Consider the following 26,935-nt stretch of genomic DNA (forward strand, 5'->3'; position numbering starts at 1 on the left):
GTCAATTATTGACAAAGCGTCCAAATATATATATATATATATATATATAATATATATATATATATATATATATATATAATATATATATATATATATATATATATATATATATATATATATATATATAATCCTATACTAAATCCACACCTCTCAGAATAAGACACTGTTCCCTCCCTCTTTGCGCTTCCAGAGCATTTAACCTCACACTTGGATCAGCAGTTGCTTTTCTTTCAGCAGTTTCCTCCCCTCTCCTTCCTCCTTTCTTCCTTCCTCCCTCCTTGACAACAGGCTATTATTATGCAGGGAATGCAAAGGGCTGTGAGGACAAAACTGTCCATCTCCTTCTGTATAATCCAGATCGACAGGTTCAGTCATTCATTTTCTTTTGCACACTGTCAACTAGTTATTAGTGACCCTGCATGTGAGGCCGCTGCTGTGTATTTCCATAAAAATCAGCACTCCTAATCTTGAAATGAGATGTTTGGGATGAGCCACAGGGAAAAAATACCCAGAAAGGAGTCCAAAAACAACTTTTGAATGGACTAAAGGTCCTAGTTCTTGGCAGTGAGAAACTTTTTGTGTGTTTTCTTGCAGTTGTTTGTGTGTCTTTGTGGTCTTTGCATCTCCATGGGGTCCTGTTGTGGCTTCGGGGAACTGGTTTGTATTTCTGTGGTCATTTTGCATCTGTCTGCAGAAAGTTTGTGTCTCTTTTGATTTTACGCTCCTTTCTGCAGTCATTTGATTACATTACATGGAGAACAAGCCCTTACTGTCTGACTCTAGTGAAGCAGGCAGAAACACAGGAGGGCAATGAAATTGTGGAGCATGCTTCTCCAAGATTCTTCATTTCAAACTATTTCATAACTCCCGTCTTCACAAAGTACTGGTATTTTTTGCCAATATGTAACCACAGCAAAACGATGCGCTGCTCCATGATGTTGATCTTGGGAGAGAACAACCTAAAGAGAGCCGATTTTCTCTGCATTGCTCACTGATGTTTAGCTGAGTGGCGAGACTGGTTAAAGAGGCTTTGCAGGAAGTCAAAAAGTGGCGAATCAGCTGTACTAAAAGACAGTGGGGGAAAGGACTGTCTGCAAACAGTTCTGGTAAGCAATTCATAAAAATTCCACGCAGGAAATAGCACGTTAATTGCTGGTAAAAGCAAGCTGTAAAACACCCCTTACAGTACAGGAACACAATTGCACCTGCACACGTAACAGGAATCGTTACAGAAAAATGAGAATTGTTCTGTTGAGATTGGTGAAAGAAATTCTGAGATGCGTAATGTGCACATTACGTTTTATGAGACCGAGCAGATGGTTGGTGCAGAGTCCGCCTTTGTGCCCCGTTTGTTGCTCACAATTGTACCTTTGTGAGTGACTTAGGATCATAATGGCAAACACGAGCACTCCCAACAAGGAAATTGAGCCAGTCGTGAAAGTATAAAGTTTCAATTTGCCACACTGAAGCTGTCCAGAGAGGATCCCTTCATATTTAACAGTTTAATATCAAGCTGTTTCATAGTTCCTCACTGCCAGTGAGCACTCTTCATTATCATACTGTCTGCACAGAAAGGCTGCTATGGAAAAAGACTCGAGGGATTCCCACTTCACTGGAGGTCCAACATTGTCAACCACAGATAGAATTTCATTTTGCACTTCCCATGAAACGTTTTTCCCTCTAATTTACAGTTTTATTATCTTGAAGCCTACTTACCGAAAGTGATTTCCACAAATACGAATAGCCGTCTCTTTGAAAGTAAGTAGCAGAGTTACAGTCTGTGGTCATAACGACGCTGTAATCTCCTTGTAATGTATAATACTGGGTAGCCAGCATGTATCCTATAGAAGTGGCCAATTATTGATTTGTAAGAATATTGTTTAAAATAATATAAAGACTGAAACTAACCTGGTTTAAACCTTATTTCAGTTTTCCACTCTATGATTCAGATGCTTTTTGGGGTACTTGGATCCTCATTGTACTTTGTTTTGTAACAGTTACATGAACTGCACATCCCTCCATACATCTGATTTGGAAAAATGGTAAATGTCCAACTAAAACAAAGCCTTAGAAACGTTACGGAGCATGGCACGAGGCATACAACATTAGATGATCGCTTGCTTTAGTGGTTGTTTACGTCAAGAGCTGGGATAAAACACTGCGTTCTCTCAGATTGCTATTCACACAGTACCAACCATTAACCTGCATCATAGCAGTAGCCGAAATTACAGAGTGGAAAGAAAATGACTGTCATTTAATATCATAGTGGCTCTGACAAGCACTGGATGTTGAATTGTCACGTGTTGTTTTATCTATAAGTGTTCACAAAGGCATCCTGAAATGTAACATTCTCTGCCAAACTCAGTTAGCCATCTCTTTAGCTTTTTAGAGGCCAGACATTAATATGAAGGTTATGTTGCACACCTCTAATGTCTGATCGTGCTTTAATAACCAGACACTGACCAGACGTGTCTAAATTCATGCTCACACAACAAATAAACATGAAACTGAGGGAAGTTAAAAATGTGCCAGGGTAAAACCACTGATACCAGGCTCTCGTGTAAAAAAAAAAAAGCTCTTGGCCTCCTTTACTCGGTTCTCATAGGACAGACCCATCAGCAGAACGCACTCTTTATTATGACCCCAACTGCAGACTTGGGAAGTCTGTGTTTTGCATGGCTACAGCCCTATTGTGTTGCAGAAATCTGTCCACAGACGGGGTTACCTTGTGTCACAATGACACATGCAAAACACACAGGAATCAATAAGAGCCAAGTTGTCATTGCTGATTACCGGTGGACAGCAGAGGAGGAACATTTCACCTATTAGCCTGGGTGATATTTCAAGTAGATACATTCTGTCTCCTTGAATGTCAACCCACTTTTTTTAAATCCTTATTATTAGTGGGTTTAGTGATATTAACTTTTCTGCCATTTTTAAAAACATTTCATATTTGTGTCCATCATTTTTTGTTTGTTTTCTTTATTGATGACTTTTTTTAATTCACCAAATATACAAAACCAAAAGTGAGTTGCGTTAAAACAAGAGTCTGCAGACAAGCCAGCAGTTCTTTCACATCCAAATGCTACTATAGGCAAAAACACCTATATGCTAAGATGCAACATTAGAATGCTGATCACAGTTTAGCATTTTAACTTCATTTGGGATGAATGTTGAGCACCTAACCCAGGTTCAGCTGGGCTGTTTTGCCTTTTATTTCTGCAAATTACCTAAAAATATATTCTTAGCAAATAGCCCAACCTATTAAGATTGAAACATTTTCTGTTTTTAGTCATTTCCAAAGTTAAAAATAAATCAGAGAACATGTCAGACTTTTAATTTGTTAGAAAACAACTCGCTGTGCTGCCATTGTGGCAAGAGTTTCCAACTGAAAAAGAGTTTGGGGGTTTCTTTACTCAGCTATAAGCCAAGTGTGGAGATGCTAAGAGCTACATATTTCATTTTAAGCACGAATGATTATATTACTTGAATAAACCACCTCGGTATAATCAGAAAGCCCCTTCTCCCCTTGTGTAATAATGGGATACATCTCTTTTGAGCAGGGCTTCAATCTGTGGTTTGGCCACATTTATAGAGTCAGCACATTCTGCCCCAATACCTCGCTCCAATATACGTAATTCCTCTGAAAGCATAAACTTTAAATGGAAAAATAGATATTTGCCCACTCACTCTTAGAGACCGTTTAACGCAGCGTTCTAGCACATTTGTCTCCCATTACAGTCGTGAGAATGCCAAAGCTCTGTGAGGGGAGAAGCAAGAGAGCAGGAGGGATTGATCGGCTTTGGTTAGTCTGATGCATGGGTCCCCAACTCCAGGCCTCGAGGGCCGGTGTCCTGCAGTTTTTAGATGTGTCCGTGATCCAACACAGCTGATTCAAATGGCTAAATGACCTCCTCAACATGTCTTGAAGTTCTCCAGAGGCCTGGTAATGAACTAATCATTTGATTCAGGTGTGCTGACCCAGGGTGAAACCTGCAGGACACCGGGCCTTGAGGCCTGGAGTTGGGGACCCCTGGTCTGATGCATGAATGACATGTCATCGGTATGTTTGTGTTTCAGTGTCCTCACAGGACAAAAAGGTTTGAACAAAGCGGTGTCTTTCCTTTCTTGAAAACATTTAGACAAGAATATTGAGATGAAATCGCTCCATTAAATATATTCACAGTGTAATTATAGCTGGAGCCAGGAAACAGTGATAGGAAATCAACTAGTCTGTCCACACTATGTTAATTCTGGTCAAAGCCTGGCTTTCTGTTTCTCTTTGCTTCCAGGCTGATCTAGGGAGACAGTAGCAATGATTATACAATTTAACTCTAAGCCAAAAAGGTCATCTGAGTGTTTTTAACAGTTTAAAACTACACGGTAAAAACAAAGAGCATCATTTGTCAGTTCTAAGATTTTGCAAATGAGAGCATAAAAAACTGTCAAGGCTTTGAAATTAGGTAACTTCAACCTGAGGTGAACAAAGACGTTATTTTTCACGCTCTGCTTCATTTGGCTTAGTTTTTGTTTAATAAATAATGACATGGTGTAATCGATTGATCTGAGGATGTACTTTCTTTTTACCATGTCTGTGTTGTATCTAATGCGTGTACGCGCCCTTAATGAAAAGGAGCTTGTGATTGAAACCTTTTTAAACGATGATCACACCCAATAAATGCAAGTTTAGGTTCAAAATAATTCACATGAATTAGGCAGTATTATAAGATACAGTACACTAGTTCCAGTTTGTAACCTGGGTGGTTTTACACTGTTTATTTTGTGACGCAGCTGTTGGACCTACAGCACTGCTTAAATATCGCCATTACAGGCTTTGACTGTCACCCATATGCAATTTTACAGCCATGCTTAACTAAGCACTTGAGAGGAGTAAAATTAAGGGTTTCTGCAACTCCTGTTTTCTAATTTGTCAGCCCTTCACAGACGTTCTCCTCTGCCACACCCTGCACCTACACTGATGATCTTAACGTCCACAATGAACTTCAAGTCACCGCCCAGTCTGGCTGAAGTTACAAGACTTTCTTAATTTTAATTTTAATTAGTATAAACCTAAAAATGAAACCAATGGCGAATAACACTGATACTTATGTTACAATCTACTAGGCTCCTGGTATTCATGTGGATGTCATTTTGACACATGCCACCCACCTAAACACTGCAAAGCAAGCACCCCACCCCATGGAAAAGGCACCCCACCCAGAACAGCACAAAAAAACTGATTCCAACTTCCCAGATTCCAGTACTGATCAGGCATTTGCAGTACACAGTGGAACAAACCCAGTGTCCATTGCCCCAACTGGTCTGAGCTGTTTTGGATTTCAGAAGGGGTTTTTTCTGGTTGTTCTCATCCTTTCCTTAAAGCAAACATCAACTGAATCCCCCCGATTCAGGGAGTATGGCCATATGCTTAGCCCATACTCCCAAACCCACTTCTTTGCCCTTGTAAATTGTATGCCAGCTCTTATTCTCTCAGAAAAGTAAATAACAGAGGCTCGTAAAGCAAAACTGTTAAGAAGACAAGAGAAAGAAAAAATATGGATACATCTGTCAGGGAACAAATGACATCTGCTTGATAGGAGCAGGCGCTCTTTTTTTATTTAGAAGAGCTGCCTAAGCGTCACATTGAGGAAGTCATTCTGAGCTATAACTCTATCTTTGTCTGCAGCAGCAGACAAAACCCAGTGAAGAGTGCAGAGGCTAGGGTGACAGCGGGTTAGCAAACTGCCTGAGCGTCTTTAACAGGCTCTATAATGGACTGTGGTTGTCTTCAGCGAGCATTTGTTGGACCCCATGTTTTATGGCCCCGTCCTTATTGTGTCTCCAGTAAAGCCCAAAGAGCAGAGGGCTGAAAAGTCAAGGTAGGCTTAATGTCTGCTTGGGTTTTTTTCTCAGGGAAATACGAGTTGCAGTCATGAATCAGATCTACCGTGTCAGTGCGCCATTATTTGTGAAATGTCCATTCATCAGTAATGTGGCTGCAGATCTTAGAGCACAGTCATTGTATAACTGTGCAAAGGTGCAGTTTTTACCCATGCTAACAATTCAATTCAATTTTATTTATACAGCGTGAAATCACAGCAACAGTCACCTCAAGGCGCTTTATATTGTAAGGTAGAGTCTACAATAATACATACAGAGAAAAACCCAACTATCATATGACCCCCCTATGAGTAAGCACTTTGGCGACAGTGGGAAGGAAAAACTCCCTTTTAACAGGAAGAAACCTCCAGCAGAACCAGGCTCAGGGAGGGGCGGGGCCATCTGCTGCGACCGGTTGGGGAGAGAAAAGTAAGACAGTACAAAAGACATGCTGTGAAAGAGAGCCAGAGATTAATACAGGTAACAGCATGTCCATGTATCAGTACGTGGTTGAGCAGCCCATATGTGCATTATGACCTTTTAAACAAGTATTCTCACAAGATGAAACACATTATTTTTCATCAGCAGCTTATTTTGCATATGTTGTTCTCTGTAATCACAATGATGCTGATCAAATAGCATCAAAATGCTAATCAAAAGCATCCCTAGAAAAAGGAAGACTGGAGCTCTAAAAGACATAATCACTAAATATGAAGGAAAACAAATTAGTTATAAATGAACTGGTTCAACTGATTTTGACATATACTGCAGCTAGCCACAGAGGAACATTCACAATATCTTGGCTTCGCCTCTGGGTAGCTGGCATGTCACACAGCCCTATCCAATCTGGCTCTAACTCTGTGACAAATGTTCTGATTAAGGGCCTCATCATTTATGGGTATGGATCGAAATATAGCAGCAATCGTCAGGATGCTTCGGACTTTCTCGACTTGAAACAGGATGTTGTGATCAGCACCTTCTCCCAAAGTATGTAATCATTACTTATCCTTCTAGCATTACAGCTTACTGCTGCTATTATTCGACACTTGTGCCAAACAGTGAAATGGTACTCTCATTAAAGTCAGATGGATTTATTCTAGATTTACAGTTGTACAGATGTAAAGTTTAATCAGATTTTTAACCTAAAATAAGGATATAGGAACTGTTAAAATAAAGCTTCCTGCATCTGAAGATCTTATCTTATATCGTTACACGATATAAGTAGTTACACACCTCATAAGTCATACAATGTAAGACACAGAGATTGGTCTTTAGATTGCACAGCAGAATGGAGTATACAACATTTGCCTCGTACTGTATACTGCCATGATTTACTGGGGACACTGGGATGGGGCTGTGAACTAATGGAATATCTAATGTCTCTGTGACAGAGACTTTAATCAGTTGTGAGACCTCCAGCTTGCAACTTTACCATATAAATCTGAGATAGGCTGCACGACAGAAGGCCCAGGCTGCGAGTTACATCCTGAGACTCTCTGTGTTTATACTCTGTACATACAGTGTGGATTTATGTGAGAGGGGTTCCAGTAAAACTCAAGTCGCGTTGGGTATTTTTCGGTATATACTTGTTGTACTTGTAAACAAAATTTCAGAGTACTCAAGCATACACAAATCAAGATGTCAGCAAACACATGATGATAATAGTACCATCTGCAGTATCATCATTTGCCAGAAAATCTCATCCCATCTGCCAGGATGTCAGCATTAACACCGTTATGTCTTCATGCTTCCATTACTTCGTCACTGTTGTGGAGCAGCCACAGGTGTCTCACAATACCACAATTTACTGCTTGATATAAAACTGTCAGTGGATAATGCCCAGCCCTTGAATGGGCTTGCATCCTTGAAAGTCATGCGGTTTCACAGAGCTGTGCTCAGAAGCTACCGCTTACAGCTCGCAACTTTTTGTGTTGCGAACATGATGCCTCAGATCTGTCTGACTAGATTTTGCATTTTGTATGAAGCAACACGATAAAGCAGATGTGGTGTTTGGTATTTTTTTAACTCTGTCTTTCAGAGTCACATGCTGTTTTTCCCCTTTGCAGAAGGATTACCACTTTCTGATACTGGACTTGTTCTTGTTTTTGCAGGTCTGATGACTACCATAAGTAAAAGGCTATTTATAGAACTGTGTAGAAGTGTTGAAGCGCTGATCATTTCTGCATTTTTTGCTAGGATGTATGGAAATATCTTAGCTAAGTTGTCTGTCATGTGTAGGCATTATACTGGTTCATCCCTTGTGCTATGTGTCTTTTTATGCTTGGATGATTCATAGGTCAGTGTTAAGTGGCTTAACAAACTCACACAAAAAGCACATTCCTCTAAGGTACAAGAACCTGACCAATGACCTGCCTTTTATTTACAGTATCCTCTTTAAATAAAAGGCAATAAAGTTCAGACACAGAACTCAAGTATCACACAGTGAGACGCTTTTACTTGTTCTATTTTTACCACAATAATACTAAGTAACTTCCGCAAAATCATTGCTGTTAAAATGTTGCACTGGAGATAAAACTGTAATCATTCATGTGTCATTTTGTTGACCATTGGCGCACACTGAGGTGCGCAATTGTGACGCGCACGAGGGGTTTTCAGCAACCACGTGAACCACTACACATGATCCACCTGTAGTTAACCTCCTGGGCCATCCTGTGGTAAAAGCAGACCGAGCAGGCTCCAACAGCCTGTCCTTTGCACGACTATGTTTTCAGTTTTTCTATAGCCAATGTGGTCATTTAAAATCCTGTATCCAAGTCTTCAGGTCGCCCATCGATTTATACAGAAAAAATACGAAAATTCAAAAAAGATCAAGTACATTGTGGGGTATTTATTATACATTTGTTTTTATTATCCTTTATTTATCCAGGTGAAAAGTTTCAGTGAGATTTAAATCTAATTTCCAAGAAAGACCTGGCCAATAGGGCAGCAAAAGCCACAGCAAATACGACGCATAATAATATGACAAGTAAAAAACAAATAATATATTGCATACGGACAAGTGAGCACAAACATGTGAATAACACACAACAGCAGATCATTAAAAGCCACATTAAAAACAGTCACACTGGCTAAAAGAGCTATTCTCTCGCTCCTTTAAATATACATACAGGACAATACATACAGTACACAAACAGTAAATATAAATTTCGAGTAACGCACCTTAAAATTTCTTGATAATGACTTAATTTCTTGAGTTGCGTATCTCAGAACACTGACTTACTCTGCAATGTTTCCATTTGTACGTTAGCATTTCGAAATTCTGAGATAATAACACGAAATTTCAACATTCTCAACTTAAAAACTTTGGTTAATAACTTTACATTTCGAATTGCTTATTACAAATTTTCCACTCAGAAATAACTTGAAATTTCAAGATGCTTAATAGATGAAAGATTTGACATAATTACCAAAAATTTTCAAAAATTTTAATTTGGCAGTTGTTCGGGGAGGGGGGGTGTATATGTGTGTGACGTAAGTGGCTAATATGAACATTTCAAGTTACACGAGCACACACTCTAGTGGACAAAGAACAGACTTCAGTGCACAAATCCTGACTGCGATGCGCCGCCAAAACACCAGAGGAACGTGTCAGTATTTTGATATCATTGTACCCATGTGGTGAAAGTAGCCGAAGAAGAAAAAGCCCCCTCAGCTGAGGAAAATGGCCGACGTTGAGATGGACATCTCGTCCAGGAGAATGAATAATGGCAACGAGCACGTGTAAGTTATTAAATTACAGATATTTAAAGTTTGTGGCAGTAAGTTATAGGCCTCTTTCAGGTCGAAAATGAAGGGAAGTGTTAGCATCGCCGGGGCTAACGGAGTAGCAGGTTCACGTTGTTGCCGGGGCATGCTCAAGATAGGCTAACGTTCTTGGCTAGCTAGCTAACGTTCTTTAGCGCGGCTAGCACTAAGTTTCGGTGATAGCATGCAGAAGTGTACCTCATCCGCGTTTGTGTGTATTTGCCTCAATAAAGTGTACCTGCTAAGCCACACACAGTGTAAGGTTTGTACTCCCTCCCAAGCAGCTATTATGTAATGTAAGTTAGCATAGCTAAAATTATTCACGGGATGTAGCTGGTTAGCACTAACTTTGCTAAAGACGGTTAGCATGTCAGAGCTAATGAGTGAAAATCATCTTGGCGGTCTCGCTCGGGGAAAGAGGGAGCAAGTGAAGGTTACACGGGGATTTACCGAGTGTCACTTTCTCATCAACGAGTGGTTCTGATGAGTATTTCTACAGTTTCCTGCTAAACTGACCACATTATATAATCCCGGTATACCTGATGTTAAACACCTTACGGTAACCTAAAATGCTACACTTCGGGCGATGATGGGTTAAACTCGGAAATGAATGTTGTGTAATCTATGGACTGATTTTTAGACTAAATGCTCACGATGTCTGCAAGTTACCTCGAGGAAAGAATAGCCAGCTTTATGGTCTTTTTTTATGTGCATGTATAAAAATTAAAACCACTGATGATGATGTTGTATGATGTTTGCTGCTGTGAATAGTGTTCACTTCATTGTGTGTTAAAGAAATAATAATTGGACAGAGTTTCCTATTTTGCCAGATTTAAAAAAGATTTGATGTGTAAATGAAATTTTTAGTTGATTATCATAGTTTTTTATATCCCAGACACTGTTACTTAAACTTAAGCACCTGTCAGTATTTTGGACAGATGGCAGAACTCTGTGTGTCTCATTCTATGGCATGTTATCAGTTGCATTCAGGGTCAGGCTGTGTGTTCCTACTACCAGTCCAAAAACTATATTTAACCCAGTTGCGTGTATTTTTTAGACCTTTGTTTCCTTTTGACTTCAGTCAGCCAAATAATTTAGCACTAAAGTAATTAAATATTCTTTTTTTGAAACAGGAAGCAAGATCTGGAAAGCCATGAACGAAGTGGAAATGAGGACAGTGGCGACATATCTGAAGAGGAGGAGGAGGAGGTAGGGGTTGACAATGTGAGGACCTAAATGCCATCAGTGGTGTCATCTCTTTTAACACAAATCTCAAACTATAACAAACTGTGCTACTATAACTTGCTGTAAGATCACCTTTAACCAAAATTTAGTAACACTTTTTGTCTATATCAGTCATTCTGAATACAGTCTAGGTTTGTTAGGTGGTAAAAACTCAAAGAAAACAAGATTGTATCTATGTTTACACCATAACTAAGAATTACAAAGATCATCTGTCAACTAAATTGATTGTTATCCTGGTATGTTCACATGCTAGGAGGAGGCTGAAACTAACGGCGAGAAGACAGAGGAGGGGTCCAAACATCACAGCAGTAGCGGTAAACACAAGCGGAAAAAACACAAGCATCGCAGTAAGCACAAAAAGCACAAACATGCCTCTGATGAGGACAAGGACCGCAAACGCAAGCATCGTCACAAACATAGGAAACACAAACGCAAAGAGGGCTCCTCTCCCTCCGCCGCTGTCCTCTTTGGCTCCTCTACTCATAGAAAAGTTGAATCTTCTCCTTCTTCTGGAAATCCAAGTCTGGATGACAGGGCCTTGCTGGAGGATTTGGAGAAACAGAGGGCCATGATCAAAGCTGAACTTGACAGCCAGTTGATGGAGGGAAAAGTTCAGTCTGGCATGGGTTTGATTCTTCAGGGGTATAACTCTGGATCTGAAGAGGATGGAGATGCAAGGTTCAGAAATGGAGAACCACGACAAAGGGGCAGCTCAGGTAAACCTATATCACCCAGAGGAGGAAAAAGTGGCAAATCTAGACGGGACTCAACAGAGGGCAGTAAGTCTAGCTCCAAACGCCGTAGTCGGAGTAAGTCTGCAGACAAGCCGGCCAAGGAGTCTAAGCAGGACAAGGTGACCAAAAGCACCAAGGACACAGGTGTAAAAGACAGAGGGCGTGGAAGGAGCAGGTCAAAAGACAGGAAGCGTTCACACAGCACTGATAGGTCCAAGGAGAGAAGGAAGTCCAACTCTCCTTCCAGCTTCAGGGCAGAGCAGAAAGTCGGCCGCACTGATAAACGGTCCTCTCCGCAGCGGGATGATAGACCCAACCAGGAAAGAGTGAGCCGACGGTCCAGATCGCCTGGACGGGAACGGCCAAGTCGCTCAGACGCTGACCGGGACAAACGGCCAGCCAAGTCACCATCCAAGGACACTTCTTTAGGAAAGGAAAACCGTTCCCCTCATAGACGAGGGGCTCACAGCCCTGCAAGGAAACGCAGCGCTTCCCCTCGCCATAGAGATGCCCGCTACCCTTCGGCTAGTGCCTCAGAAAGGACATCAAAACAGAGCCACTCTCCTTCCAGAACTAGGTTCTCGCCCCAGAGACGCCGTAGCCGCTCACCAGAGGTCAGGAGGCGAGATGCTGAGAGGCAGGAGTCACCACTGAGGTTAGTGCACACCTCTGGCTTTTCCACCGTTTCCCAGAATAAGCTGATTGTGACAGATGACAGAATTGCCTTTCAGTTTCAGATGAATAAAAGTGAGTTTGCAAAAATGTAAAATATTTAAGTGTTCATTTATAAAAACGAAAGATTTTTTTTTTCAGAACTGGAAGATAATGATATATTTAACTTAGCTAAAATGCTGATCCAAAATTGCAGAGAAAAAAAAAGTCATAAAGGCGCAAACGTAAAGTTATGACAGATTTTGAAATATTATTTTCTATGTTCTTCCAGGAAGCGCTCTCGGGCAGATGTTGGACCAGGCAGAGACCGATCGCGCGATAACAGTCCGAGATCATCGTCTCGCCGCAGGATGAGTCGCTCGCCTCTAAGACGACGGTCCCCATCGCCACGCCGCCGCTCCCGCTCCTCCCCCCGCAGACGGAGCAGGTCTCCACTGAGACGGAGGTGATGGCAGCTCACTTTTCACTCAACTTTTCTACATGTGACAGAAGACATTATTCAACAACAAAGCAGTTCTCAAAAATCACAGGAGAACTCTTGAGTTTCTCTAATTTAATTAGTTTTTGGTGGTTCGACAGTTGTTTAGATATGAATTCTGTTTATATACCTGTCTGCTAGTACTTTTTTCCCCTCTTTTCTATTTGAAGTAAATGATGATCCCTGTCATCATCTCTATGCCTCACAGGTCTGGGGAGAGAGACCGATATGGTCGACTCCGACAGTATCGACGCTCAACGTCCCGCGATCGGGAAAGAAGGCGACGCGGCAGAGATGAAGACAAGTTTAAGGGAAGTCTCTCAGAGGGCATGAAAGTCGATCAGGAGTCCTCAGAGGAAGAAGTGTAAGTAAAAGTGATATAAAAACTAAGATCCGATCGGGTTCGCCATACAGAGTTCAAATTTGCTGTGAAACGGTGTGGTACAACTTCTATGCAGCCATTCATATCAACCGCTTTTGGTGAATTAATGCTGGCACTAATGAATCAAAACAAAGTTGAGTCCTTAGCATTTGTAGATATCGATTAGAAACGAGACAAGATTTACCATCTCGTCTTTGAGGACGTCCATAATCTGTAGCTGATATGATATCCTGTTTCACATTAATGCATCAGGACACGATTTGTTGCTTGGTCATTAACAGGAAAGTGTTTCCTTTGTCATTTTAATTTCTGGCACGTTTTTGCAGTTTGGAGGATTTTGATGGTGAGGAGATAGATGAAGAAGCTCTCATTGAGCAGCGCCGCCAACAGCGTATGGCCATCGTCCAGGTCTGTTTATACCCACGCTAATTCATGTCTGGCATTTTTGTAACTTCTATAAGTGGATTTGATGAGTGACCTTCTTACAAACATCAGCTGTTCTTTCCATCTTACAGAAGTACAAAATCGTGAACGAGGACACCAATCAGACATCGGAGCCCAGCAGCCCCCAGAGCAGCACGCGTAGCCGTTCGCCCTCACCCGATGACATCTTGGAGCGAGTAGCCGCAGACGTGAAGGAGTACGAGCGTGAGAATCTCAACACCTTCGAGGCCAGCATCAAAGCCAAGCACAACCTCATCGCCCAGGAGAAAGACGGTAATGTTCCAGTCAGAATGATGACTGTTAGCATACAAGGCCAACTGAATGAACCACACTGTCAGCTGTGAGTTAGCTGGTTAGCTGCAAATTCAGGGGATGTCTTTAAAATACTCCAGGATTGTAATGGATTATAGTGGGAGGATGCAGATATGTTCATTTCCTTCTCCCGGTTAGCATGGAGAATGACTTTTAAATCTTAAAGACTCTTGTATGTTACCTTATTACTTGCTTGTCACAATAAGAGCAAGCAGAAGCCTTTGAGAGTTTTTTTATTATTTTTTTTATTATTATTTTACTTATTTTTTTTTTTAGCTGAAATGTTATTTCCAGAAATACTGCAGAGGCAAAGTTTAAATATCTTTTCGCACCTGACACTGGAGGATGTTTCGGCTGATCTGATCACAAGTGAACAGCTTAAGCACAGGAGTGAATGCATTCAGGACACAGTAATGTCTGATTGCTTGAACTGCAGGAGGTCTGGGTGTGTTAGAGCCACTTGTTTTTAGCAGCGTGTTCTTTGATGTGTCCTTGGCCATACTACAGGACTGCATACTCACCTGACGTGCTGCAAAGTATACTCTCCTCCTTTATGCGCTACTGAATTTTATTATGAATTTTAACAGACAGAATGAATGAATTAAAAGTGTGAGACCCCATCTGTAGTGTTTTAATTCTGCCATAGCTAACATAAATGCATTGCACTTCCCACCAGTTTAAATCAACACATTTGGTCTTTGCGAATGGCAATGCTGTTTATTTTTTGTTTTGCATATGAAGCGGAAGAATCCAAATTTAAATACAAGTGACCGCTGAAAACACATGACAAACACGGAGCTCGTTTAAAATGGTCAGTTTTAGGCCAAATACAAACGTGCCTTCATGTGTTATCTTAGCAAAAAGGAGACAGCTTGACCCAGGTAACGACAGACTGTCCTGCGGTGTCCTTCCTTTACTTTCACCCCTCACTTAAGCCTTTGAAATTTTTCTGAAAAGAGATTTGAGTCGCTGCCTGTGCCTACTTGATCACTGAAGAGCACAGTCTTCTTTGAGCATGGCGGAGAGATGAAACCTAACCGTTAAAAGCTCCTTCTGTCAGAGATGGCAATCTTTTGGACAGTCTGTTCCCAGTTTTCTGGCTATGATTTTTGTTGAAAGCAAAATGGCACTTTTCAGGTTTTTTTTCTTTCTTTCTTTTGGTTTTGTCACGGTCCTTTCAGCAGAAATGAATCAAATCAAGTTTATAAACGTGAAATGTGATAAAAAAGCGTTTTTGCATTACTTGAAATTGGAGCTAGGACGCTGCATTAATATTGCTTCCCTGCAGTTTGGAACAATTTGGTATTTTCACTTTAACACAGGAGCATGTTTAAAAAAACGTCCAGTACAGGAAGTACACATGTCTAAAAAGGGTATTTAGTGGCTCGTTTGTGTGAGAAATGCAGCGTTTTGTGATGCAGGGATTTTAATTTTGTTTCTTTCTGTCATGTGTTCATTCAGTTGCTGGCTTGTAATCCAAAGCCTGGTGTCTCTGCCACCTGCAGCATGTTTTGATCTCTGCAGAGTATGTGAATCAAACACAAGTTCCAGATATACTGTTTTACAACATGCTGAATGAGCAGAAACTCATCTTTTGCTGGTATAATTTGTTGTTGTTGTTGTTGTGTGTCTCAGGATCTAACCCGAAGAAGCCTTCAGCTCCAGACATGTTTACCGAGTCAGATGACATGTTTGCTGCAGACTTTGACGTAAGTATTTAAATACTGAGCTGAGTAGGGCGTCTTAAAATCTTCCTTTATTTTTAATTTGTGTCTCTGTGTCGTTCTTCAGAAGAGTGTAAATTATTGTGGCACACCAGTGAATTACTGACCTCTGTTTTTTCATGCTGTTTCTGCAGAGTGCCAGGATGAGAGCAGCCGGTGTAGGAAAGGACTTCAAGGAGAACCCCAACCTCAGGGACAACTGGACTGATGCTGAGGGTTACTACCGTAAGTGTTTCCTTTCTGTTAACTGAAGGTTAAGGTGACATTTTATGCTTGTTTAATGTCACCAGGAATGAAGGTTGTAGCCTGCATTCGTCACACATCAAAGTTGGTTTTTAAGTGGAACGAGAGACTTCATCTCATTTCATTTTACAAATTTGTAAATTGTGTGGTTGTTTAGGAGTGAACATCGGGGAGACGCTGGACAAACGTTACGACGTGTATGGCTACACTGGACAAGGTGTGTTCAGCAATGTGATCAGAGCCAGAGACACTGCCCGAGCCGGCCAGGAGGTGGCAATCAAGATCATCCGAAACAACGAGCTCATGTGAGTCTTCCCATGAATGTTAGCATTTCATATGTGAAAGTTATGGATCTGTTTAAATGCTGTAATGGCTTCACTCCTGACAGCATGTATGTTTGGTTAACAGGCACAAGACTGGTTTAAAAGAGCTGGAATTCCTCAAGAAGCTGAATGACGCCGATCCCGATGACAAGTTCCACTGCCTGCGCCTTTTCAGGCACTTTTACCACAAGCAGCATCTTTGTTTGGTGTTTGAGCCTCTAAGGTACTCAGAGAGAGGACATCACATTCATTTTCATCATATTTTGAGAGGTGTGCTTTTCATTAATTACCTCAGCATAATTCATGAGTTTGTAAATTCTCATTTGCAGCATGAATTTGCGAGAGGTGTTGAAGAAGTACGGTAAAGATGTTGGGCTTCACATCAAAGCTGTGCGTTCCTACAGCCAGCAGCTCTTCTTGGCTCTCAAGCTGCTCAAACGATGCAACATTCTCCACGCCGACATCAAGCCAGATAATATCCTGGTATGACTCAAATGCTCAGTCATCTTAAATCGGCTCACAGAATGACTAAAGTAGCTGTGCCACACGTGACTTCTATTCATGTCTTTAAAAGGTGAACGAGTCAAAGACCATCCTGAAGCTGTGTGACTTTGGTTCGGCATCACATGTTGCTGACAATGACATCACACCATATCTGGTCAGCAGATTTTACAGGGCTCCAGAAATTAGTAAGTACTACTATTTATTTTTTCCATGTTCACCGTTAATCAGCTCTTTTTAAATTTGAAGTTGCTCATAATTTCCTTCTCAGTCATAGGAAAGCCGTACGACTATGGCATCGACATGTGGTCCGTCGGCTGCACTCTGTACGAGCTTTACACGGGCAAAATCCTGCTTCCCGGATCTTCCAACAATCACATGCTCAAGCTAGCTATGGACCTCAAGGGCAAGATGCCCAACAAGGTGAAATTGCATCATATAATTTCAGTTCCTTTAGTGATTGTTTCCCCTTTTCTAGATGAAGGGAGATGTGTTGCTCTACTGTGCTCTGTTCAAGAAGACTGATGCAATGTTTTGGATTCTTTCCACAGATGATCCGTAAAGGATTGTTCAAAGACCAGCACTTCGATCAGAATTTGAACTTCTTGTACATTGAAGTAGACAAAGTGACTGAAAGGGTAAGGTGTTCTTTCTTGCCTCTAAACCCTTTTTTTTTTTATATATATATATATATGTCCCGCTATTTTAATAGTGGTTTTAAAAGTTTAATATTTTTGTTGCTCAACACGTTTAGGAGAAGGTGACAGTGATGAGCACCATCAACCCCACCAAAGACCTGCTGGCAGACATGATAGGAGGCCAGCGGCTGCCCGAGGACCAGAGGAAGAAGGTAATGCAGCTGAAGGACCTGCTGGATGGAACGCTGATGCTGGACCCTGCCAAGCGCATCAGTATCAACCAGGCTCTGCAGCACCCCTTTATCCAGGAGAAGATCTGAAACGCTGAACGCCACACACTCCCAAAGCAACACAGACAGAGCCAACCACTAAACCTGCTCTGACGGGAACTCTGCAGTGAGGCAGCCAACTCACAGACTTCTGTTCAGAATGTCATGGATTTTTTTTTTTTCGTCCTCAGCATCATTTTGTTTATGGATGCATAATTGTGTTTTATTGTAAATAGATCATTGAAATGGTAGCCATTCTTGAAAACATAGGGTTTTTTTTTTTTTTTTGCAATTGTCACTGTAAACTTTTCCCTGATATCCAATGAGTTAGTTTCTTTTTTTAATTTAACTGGCATCAGAAAAACAGATGTTTAAAAGAAAAAATATGATTCCTGTAAATACTGTGTATGTCTATTGCATTAACAATCTCGAGCAGCAGACAGTTGAATTTTGTCGTAGTTGCAGACGTCTAAACATAAACACACCTTTCCTCTTTTATAACCACATTGCTCATTGTGGGGCAATGCATGCTTTTGAATGTGCACCCTTTGTGCTATAGATTTGCGTGGTGCAGGCCTGTAAAAATGCTCTGTATGTGCATCAGTGTCCCACATGTGACGACGACAACCTCCCCGCTCCACCACTAACCAGTCCTCGGGCCTCGAGGTCTGAGCTGAAGGAATAGATGCATATTATGAACTCCTTACAAAAAGTTTTTGTTTTGTTTTTTCTTAATTTTTAAAGCGGATAGTCATTGTTTTCTGTTGCCGGTCGATTCCATTTTTAACCTTCCTCTCCCTCCAGCACTCTGGCTAGGTCGTGGCTCTTAAGGCTCTCACATTCAAGTGCCTCCTGTATGAGCCTAGTGTGTTAAAACACCAAACAATGCTGGCCGATAGAAGCCAACCCCACCTCTCTCCCACTGTTGTATATAGTCCATAGTTACTGTCATTTCATGTATGATTTGTTTTTGTTTCAAGTAAGTGGTTAAAAAAAAAAAAAATCTTGTGATTTCAATAAAGAATAGTTGTGGAAACGCTGCTGAAAGAGCACCTTCAGTATAAGAAGTTTTTAGTAATAAAATGTTTCCTATTGTATACCAAACACCCTTTCTTCATTTGGATGTGACGTAGCACTGTTTAGCTTGTTTATCCATAACTTTAATGGCTTTTCTGGTGTAGAGATGCATGAACAGATTTGAGAGGGGGGGGGGGGGTCTTACTTCATAGGATCCTCCGTCTCCGCTAAGTGAACTCTTAAGGATGCAAAGGGGGTGTTGGAAAGGGTGGCAAGCTTCTTTTTTTCTTTTTTCTTTGAGAGGGAGGGAAAAAATTGTTGAGACAGCCGCAGCCTCGGAGCATCAAAAGTAAAAGTGCTCCATCTTGTATCCCATTGGAACAATTTAAAGGTCTCTTGCTCTCCCTCTCCACAGTCTAACCGTAGCCTTCGTTCTCGTTGCATGATTGCACTTGTGTCGAGCTCCTTAAAAGCATAATGGGAGTCTCGCTTAGAAAAGACTCCCATTTTTTTTTCTCGCTCTGGAAAGTCAGGCGGGGGTGGGGGGTGGAGGATGGAAGTGATGCAAGATCTCACTGTGCTCACACTAAAAGGACTTCTGATTGGAGCTGATGGGCTGTCAGCTTTAAGGGGCCTGTAAATAGACGTGGGCTATAGACCTGCTGGCTTTAATCTCAACATAGATGAGGACGTGACTGCTTCTAATGTGAATATGTAACCAAACATGTAATTTATATCCATCAACTTCATGAGCTCCAACCTTACAGTGTAGTCTCTGTTGATGATCAAAAGAGGGCATCAGGAACACTCGCGGCTCTCTGAATGAATTTACTCATGTTGGAACATTGTGTTTACTTTTAATGGCAGAATATTTCCACACAGTAGTCTGAAGTAGCATCAGACTATTTTATTTTGTATCTTGCAATCTTTTTCTTTCTTTTTTTTTAAATAAACTTGCATAATATTGTTCCTTTTAGTGACTTTGATTTATAGTAAATTGAGGTGGATGTGTCCAGAGTTACTGAAGTAGCTCGGTTTCTTATCTTGGGCTTGTGTCTTTATGAAAACAGGCACAGAGTTCAAAGCAATATGTTTCATAAAATATCAAAACCGCAGTATAAAGAAGGGAAGACACTTAAAATATAATTTCCATTTTTATTAAAACCATACAAACATTTGTAGTCAGTTATAAAAGAGCAAAGTGGCTCTTCTGGCGGAGGGGCAGCGCTGGGCACTTGAAGCTCTGCTCTGAGCCAGATCTGCCTGGTCTCTGCCCAGGGCCTGGGAATCCCTGCTATCAAAGTCAGTTCTGTATTGGCCCAGGATATCCCCCGCCCTAGTTCCTCTGCTAAAACTACAGCATGAGTAATGTATTTACATAATATATATATATAAAAGCACAATAAATGTGAAAACAACAACGAAAAAAAAAAAGTAGAATGCATTTCGCAAATCTCAACTTTTCTGATATTCAGACTTTTCTTATATAAATGTTCTGTGATTTTTCTCTTTTTTTCAGACCCCACAAGACACTTTACATGTTTACTTTTTATTCTTTTCATAATTCACAATGGAAGATTGGCAGTGATCTCTTTCTTTTCTGACAGGCAGATACATATAAGGCACATACCTCTGACATTTCCTTCTTTCAAAGGAAATGATTTCTACTTCTTTGAAAAAATGAAAAAAAAAAAAAAAAAAAACACAACAAAACCAAAAAAAGGAAACACCATCAATGCACAGCTACAAAAATGACCAAAAAAGTACCAAAAAACAATAAAACAGTTTGTACCTCACTGCTTTGATGCAGAGTAAAAGGTAAACTACTCGATATTCTGTGTGCAGTCACACAAGACTGCAAGGCAATACTAACACTGTTGACAAAGTCACTGCAATACTTAATGGCAGTACACATTCTGAATTTAAGAGCTTTGGAGAAAACGATACTCATGATTTCCTATAAAACAAAACACGTCACTATACAGCACTTTTCATTGGGAGCGGAAAACTGTGTGCTGTGGACCGCCATCAGTTATTAAGACAATTTAAAACCATAGAAAGTACTCAAATCAATCCATGTAAGCATTTTTCGTTTTTGTTGTTTCTTTCTTTTTTTCTTAAAAAAAGCACCAAATCAAGGAGAGAAAGTCCATTTACACATCAGCTTCGAACAACCGTGCAATCCAACGTCAACAAAACGAACAGAATATAAAAACAGTTATATACACTTGTGAGTACCTTACCAGACTAACTAAATCAAGCCATTTAGATATCAAGTAGACAACAATCTACGGCGCCTTGAAGACTCGGATGTGTGGTCCACGTTTTGGACTCGATACCGTCTCGAGGAAAAACACCACTTGGCAAAACTTGGTAGAAGCACTGAAACATTTACAGCTTCACAAAAGGAACGTACAAACAAAAATGTAACAACAAATGTAAATATACCACTTGTTAAAACCTATGATATATAAAGTTGCTTTCGGGGCCTGTTGAATTCATGACCTGTGTCTCACTTCCTATGATGACAATGGATTCATCTGCTTTGTTCCAGTGGGAGCAGTACACGACTGATACGTGGGCACGTGGGCTAGTCTATGCACCCGTATAGACAGTGTTGAATGTTTCACTTGAGTACATGCATTTATTTTATATTTTTTGTTACCAACAGGGCGTACAGCAAAAACAGTACCAATACACAGAATACTGATTCAAGGGTGTGAGCTTTTGCTCACCATCACGTAGTTTTACAAAGAGAAGGGCTTCCAAAAATAGCCTTCATTCCAGAAAAGGAATATAACTATTTATTTATACACGATTTTTGACACATCCCATTTCTGCGTAGGATGACATTTTTACAAAATAAAAAAGCAAGGGCTTGGCAACTGCCTGTTTCAGAACACTTCTAAGTACATAAAGTTCTCATAATTATCGCTTTTAACTTTGTCTTCACATACACCAGAGTTTTTCCTCTTCCTTTTCCTTTATTTTTCTACGGGAGGAGAAAGCAGAGAGAAAGAGAGCAGCTACTGCATTATAGCCAAGAACTTGCTCTCCTCAGCAAGGGTGGTGAGGAGAGAGCTCATGTCTCCGATGGCCATGTTGTTTAGGCCAGGGACCACACTGTGGAAGGCAGCGGATGCCCGAGGGGTGGTGAGGCGTGAGGAGGTCCTGGACAGACCCTGGAAGACGGAGGGACTCAATGCTCCTGAGACCAAGCTGCCCTGGTCATAGCCATCCTCCAGCATGGCACCGAAGTCCAGACTTACCCCTTCATCTAATACACCAGGAACACTACCGTCCACTGTGCTGGTCACCTGATCTGCACCAGGGGAGAGAAGAGCAACCGAATCCCTGTTGCCACTTCCACCACCTTGTCCCTCAGATGCAGCTATGGAGTCCAACAAGCACTGATCTTCCAGAACATGGAACGTGGCGGCCTTATGATCTGCTGGTTCGTAAGAGGGGCAGTCAACAAAGCCCTGCTCTAAGTATCCATGATCCTGGGACTCCAGCTTCAGCCCAGAAACTTGATTCGCAAGGGAGCAGTTCTCGCCGCTCCTCTGCAGTTGTGCTTGTTGAGTGACGCAAGATTCGATTTCATTGGTGCTCCCGGGACTGAGGTATTGCTGGGTTCTGCCCAAGTTCCTGTTGATTGGTGGATGAGGAACATGTACCGGGCGATTGTGATGAAGAGCAGACCCCTGGGAGAGGCTGGGGAGGTAATCCATGGAGGCTCTGCTAAGGATTAGGTTGTTTCCTACCTGGCAAGAGCTGCTGTTGTGCTTCTGATGGAAGTGGCTCTGTTTTTGAAATCCGTTGGAGGCCTGCTCTCTGAAGCCCTGGGGAAAAAGTCCATTGTTGATCTGTGTAAAATTAGGCCTATTAAAGTTGTTTGTAGAGTTGTGACCAGTACCTCTCATTTCCAAGCAGGAGTTAGGTGATGTCTCGAGCTTCACTCCAGGGTTTAAGCAGCAAGCACTTTGAGACTGATTAGCTTGGGCGCAACTGTTCTGGAAATCAACGGGTACTTGCTGCTGAATAACCATGTTTCCAAACCTGCCAAAAGGTGCAGACACAGGCCCGTGTTCTGTGCTAGGCCACCTTCTACACTGCGAATGGTGGTTTTGATCCCTTGGAGGAGACCTGTCAGCACTCCCAGAGCTTACTTCATTCCATTGGATGGGAAGCTTACTGGGGCTCTTCCTCTCTCGTAACTTTTGCTGCTGCTGCTGAAGACTATGGGACCCAGGGAAGGCCATATTTGACCCCGGAGTTTGGATCTGGTCTATCTCCTCCATAGATAGGTGGGAGGTGTCCCTTTGGCTAGAAGCTATTTGGTCCTCATTGTGCATGTGAGAGCCATTGTCCAACTGAACTTGGGAGTGGAGATACTGCACCAGATCATCTGGTAATATATCCTCATCCCCAAGCAACAGCTCAGCCTCCCCATTGTCCTCCATTGCCAGAGCTTCTAAGGCCGCTTGTTCCGCAATGCTAGGGGTGTATGGCGAGTGCTGCAGGCCTCTGTGCAGGTTGCCTTCTGAGCGCGTGTAGTTCTGTAGGTTCAAATTGCGAGACTCCGGCGTACAGTGCTGAGCAAGAGGCGGAAGGGGGTGGAGGTTATTAAGGCTGCTGAAGCGCTGCACCGGAGGGAAACTACAAGTTTCAGGAGCCTGCGTCCGCACTGGGTCGCTAGCCCTCCGGTTTCCACTCAGTGGTCCCTCGCCAGGGTAGAAGACCCTCCTCCTGTTACCTGCATGTCCTGTGTAGCCATTGCTGTACCCACTGGTGCCGTCACTGCAGCGAGGTGGCCTGACTAGAGGTGGCAAACAGTGGTTGCTACCACCCTCATCCATCATGGCCATGCGGGTCTTCAAGCTCATGCGCTCCATGTTGGGTAGAGGCGTAGGAGGCGGGCCACCTGTTGCTGCTGCATACTTGGCTTTAAGGTGATAGTGCTGGGCTGGGGTTAAATTGAGCATCCCTCGTGATCCCCCTCCTCCTCCCCCTATCCCTACTCCTCCCACACCTCCACAGCCCCCAACTGAGAACACCCCTCCACCCCCTCCTCCCACCCCACCTCCATACTGGCTAGCTTCACTGGACCGACGGGAGGCATCGGTGGAGATGGGGTCGTAAGAGTCGGTGGAACTGAGGTTGTGGTGGCGGCGGTGGTGGGCGGCTGCTGCCGTACCCTCGCTCTGGGAAGCCTGGCTAGAGCGACGGCTGGAGAAGCAGGGGGAGATGCCGGAGGAGCGCCGGCTGCTGCTCAGGTAGGCTGAACTGGTGGTGCTGCCGCTGCTGTCACGCCGGTCTCTGAGCAAGTTGAGCACTGTTAGCTCTGTGCTGCCCAGCTCAGCATGAGCAGGTGGCTGAGGGGCAGACACCCCCCACTGCCTGCCCAGACAGGTTCCTAGGAGAGACACACAGACAAAGAGATGGGAATGAGAAAAGTTTGGACACGATAAAGAGAAACAAGGGGAGGGAGAAAAAAAAGTGTGGTGAAAACGGGATATTAGTCAAAGATGATGAGGAGAAGCCAAATAAGTTAAGTGTAAGTGTGGAGAGATCTTTCAAACAGATGTTACCACAGACAACTGGCAGCAGTTGGGCCATGAAACATCACATTACATGCTATTCTCTCTGATATGATATACAGCTTGATATGGTCTTGATACCATTTTCCAGCAGAACAGTAAATTTTAAGCATTTGTTTTGCCTGAATCCTTCAGCCAGAAGATGAAATTCAGGATAATTTATCTCTGTGATTTGTGTGCACGGTCATGGTGAGGTGTGAATTCTGTTTACAGGTGCTTTTTAACTACCATGTGTCTAAACCATTCCATTATAAGATGATTTTTTTTTTAAATCCTTCACAATCCCATTTGAGCTTCAAATAAAATGGACAAAATGACATTTAAAAATGTAAAAGTTAACCTTACCCTTCCCCAACATGTTGGGTACTGCAGAAGCTTTGGGGGGCGGTGTAGGGGACAGGGGCCCCAGCCTGGGCAGCGCTCCATTCACCTGCTTCAGCCTCTCCATCTTGATGTGCTCCATCCATCGCAGAGGGCGGCCGATACTTCGCCTCGCCTGGAGGGTCAGCATGGCCGCGGTAGCTGTGGAGACAGTGGAGTCCATGATGGGGGCTGGCTCACCCTCACACTCCTCCTCTACTTCCTCTTCGTTTTCCTCTTTCTCTTCGTCCTCCTCCAGCCCCTCCCCTGGCGAGCGTCCGGCGCTCACAGCAAGCTGGACTCCACTGCTGGGATAGGTGCTGATGGGGGACTGGTCACTGCTGCATGTAGACTGACCGCCAGGGCTTGGCTGAGACGTCTGATGCACGCCAGGAAAGAAAGAGAAGAATAAGAATAGGAGAAGAGAGGTGAGAAAAACAATCAATATATTAGTTAAATAGTTAGAAACAATGACTCCAGGTTACACAAGTGAAGATATAAAGCATTACAAATGATGACAAATGAGGATACACTCTCTAAAATGTTGGACAATGATCATTATTCATGAAAATGAACCATTATGAAACACAACTGTAGTCGTGTGTGTGTAATGATTGTGTGAAAGTTACTTTTAATCTTTTGGGGGGAAAAACAACAGAAAAGTACCATCAGATTTTGTTTGACCATGCAATAACATCTGGAAAGCATCTGCTTGGTAACTGTTTCATTTTACCGCATGCCAGTGACTGAAAAACACACTGCCAACGCAGCATCTTGTAAGTGAATGGGATAAAAGGAAACCAACATTCAAAGACGAGCCTTGAATGCTCTTCAAGAAGTCTGGAAAATTACCCAAGAGAGTTCAGGCTGTGTTGAAGAATATTTGTGGTCTGTTTTTGCCTTATGTACTGTATTTCCATGTATGTTTACATGCACCTATTTTCACTTTCATGGCAAAATATTTTAAAAAAATTAGGGGTAACTTAAGACTTTTGTATATATTAGCCAGTAGTTGTACAGATGCAAAATGTTAGACGTATATTGAAAACAGAACATCACTGAGTCATTGTTTATTTTCTGTTCAGAAATCTATTAGAATACTTGTGACCACATCTACTGGACCCTAACACAGTCTGCTCAGCTGTGGTGCTACATGAGAGGCAGACGAGTATTGTACACATGGAACAGAAATCACCACCATCACATAGTCTGTGGATCACCAAGCATCTTTTTTGTAACAGGGGTCTAATCAATGACTCCTCTCATGTGACCACATCTGGATAAAAACAAGGCAAATAGAGAATAGTCAAATATCTTTTTGAGCTCCTGTTTTTTGATTTTATTTAATGGAATGTTACAAATTACGTTGCACATGGGAATAATGAGATCCTTTTTTTTTTGGCATCAAGTTGAAATAGTATTTAGTGCTTTTGATCCTGTTTACTAGTGATTAAGTTTGGCTGCACAGTGCAGCCCTGAGCAGTATCAAGCTTACTTTCAGTGCCCTTGCAGTTCTCCCCAAAGGCATGCTCTCAGCTTATAGCAACACAATGCCTTTGGTCAATATCAAAGTGCCGTACAATGCAATGAGAAGAACAGTATTTTTTATGAATTTAAGGGATGAGAGAAACCAGGAATGGGAACCCAACTGGCATGTTTTAAAGTCAACGTGTGGAGCAGTTGTGACAGGATGTTAAACGTTTGATGGGAAATAGGATGATGAGCAAAGAACATGAGAATATTTTTACAAATAAAATATAAAGTGATACCTATCTCACCTGATTACCCACTGTCCTTAGAAAGGCAAGGAGAGAAATGCCGAAGCATTGGATAGAAGGAAACATGTACTCATTAGAAGATTATGGTGTTAAACGTGCATGGCCCCTATTAAATGCTATATCAACCCTAAATACTAGGCATTCATTCACTAAGTTCAAGTAAATAGTAGTCAGAATGTTAGAAAGTTAAAGTGCAGGAATCAAAAGGAAGCTAAACACATGCGAGTCGGCAAGAAGGATACAAAAGCTGAAGTTAAGTCTTACCATGGGCTTCTCTGTCTTGACAGACTTGACCTGCAGACAATCGTCCTGTTTTGAGGTAGAGTGGTTGTACTCCCTTTGGTCCGTATACCCGCCCAGGGGAAGTTGCCCTGGCGAGCGACCCTGGCCGTTCCCCCCAGGCTCCCGGGGCTGGGGCGGCGGACGTGGGTAATCGCCACGCTGTTTCTTGGTGACGTGCGCCTCCGGCCCGTGTACCGTCTTAACATGCTTTCGTAAGGAGCTTGGATCTGTGTAGCGTTTTGTGCATCCCGGGATTTTACACACATACGGTTTCTAAGAGAGAGACGA

At 42.2% G+C, this 26,935-nt stretch overlaps 2 protein-coding genes across 3 annotated transcripts in view; one reads left to right on the plus strand and one right to left on the minus strand.

Annotated features, from left to right (window-relative positions):
* The first annotated feature begins 9,415 nt into the window (after positions 1 to 9,415).
* Positions 9,416 to 18,714, plus strand: prpf4bb (pre-mRNA processing factor 4Bb). Of its 2 annotated transcripts, none has more exons than XM_005449016.4 (16): positions 9,416 to 9,621; positions 10,779 to 10,869; positions 11,144 to 12,279; positions 12,568 to 12,741; positions 12,983 to 13,138; positions 13,483 to 13,564; positions 13,672 to 13,873; positions 15,548 to 15,621; positions 15,771 to 15,861; positions 16,037 to 16,184; positions 16,288 to 16,425; positions 16,532 to 16,685; positions 16,777 to 16,891; positions 16,975 to 17,126; positions 17,255 to 17,341; positions 17,458 to 18,714. In XM_005449016.4, the coding sequence occupies exons 1-16, from the start codon at positions 9,563 to 9,565 to the stop codon at positions 17,659 to 17,661; spliced, it is 3,063 nt and encodes a 1,020-aa protein (XP_005449073.1). In that variant the 5' UTR covers positions 9,416 to 9,562; the 3' UTR covers positions 17,662 to 18,714. The 2 variants fall into 2 exon arrangements, with proteins under 2 accessions (XP_005449073.1, XP_005449074.1); XM_005449017.4 differs by having other exon boundaries at positions 10,779 to 10,854; positions 17,458 to 17,661.
* Positions 18,715 to 19,762: 1,048 nt separating this feature from the next.
* The window catches only part of gli3 (GLI family zinc finger 3), a 96,843-nt gene continuing 89,670 nt past the window's right edge, over positions 19,763 to 26,935 (minus strand). The window contains exons 13-15 of the mRNA XM_005449015.4: positions 26,630 to 26,920; positions 24,573 to 24,966; positions 19,763 to 24,043 (exon numbers count right to left, since the gene is read on the minus strand). Of these exons, the coding sequence (XP_005449072.1) occupies positions 21,654 to 24,043; positions 24,573 to 24,966; positions 26,630 to 26,920 (3,075 nt within the window). The 3' untranslated portion in view covers positions 19,763 to 21,653. The remainder of the gene's footprint in view (positions 24,044 to 24,572; positions 24,967 to 26,629; positions 26,921 to 26,935) is intronic.

This window comes from Oreochromis niloticus, linkage group LG9 (genome assembly GCF_001858045.2).
Source record: "Oreochromis niloticus isolate F11D_XX linkage group LG9, O_niloticus_UMD_NMBU, whole genome shotgun sequence".
Taxonomy (NCBI): Eukaryota; Metazoa; Chordata; class Actinopteri; order Cichliformes; family Cichlidae; genus Oreochromis; species Oreochromis niloticus.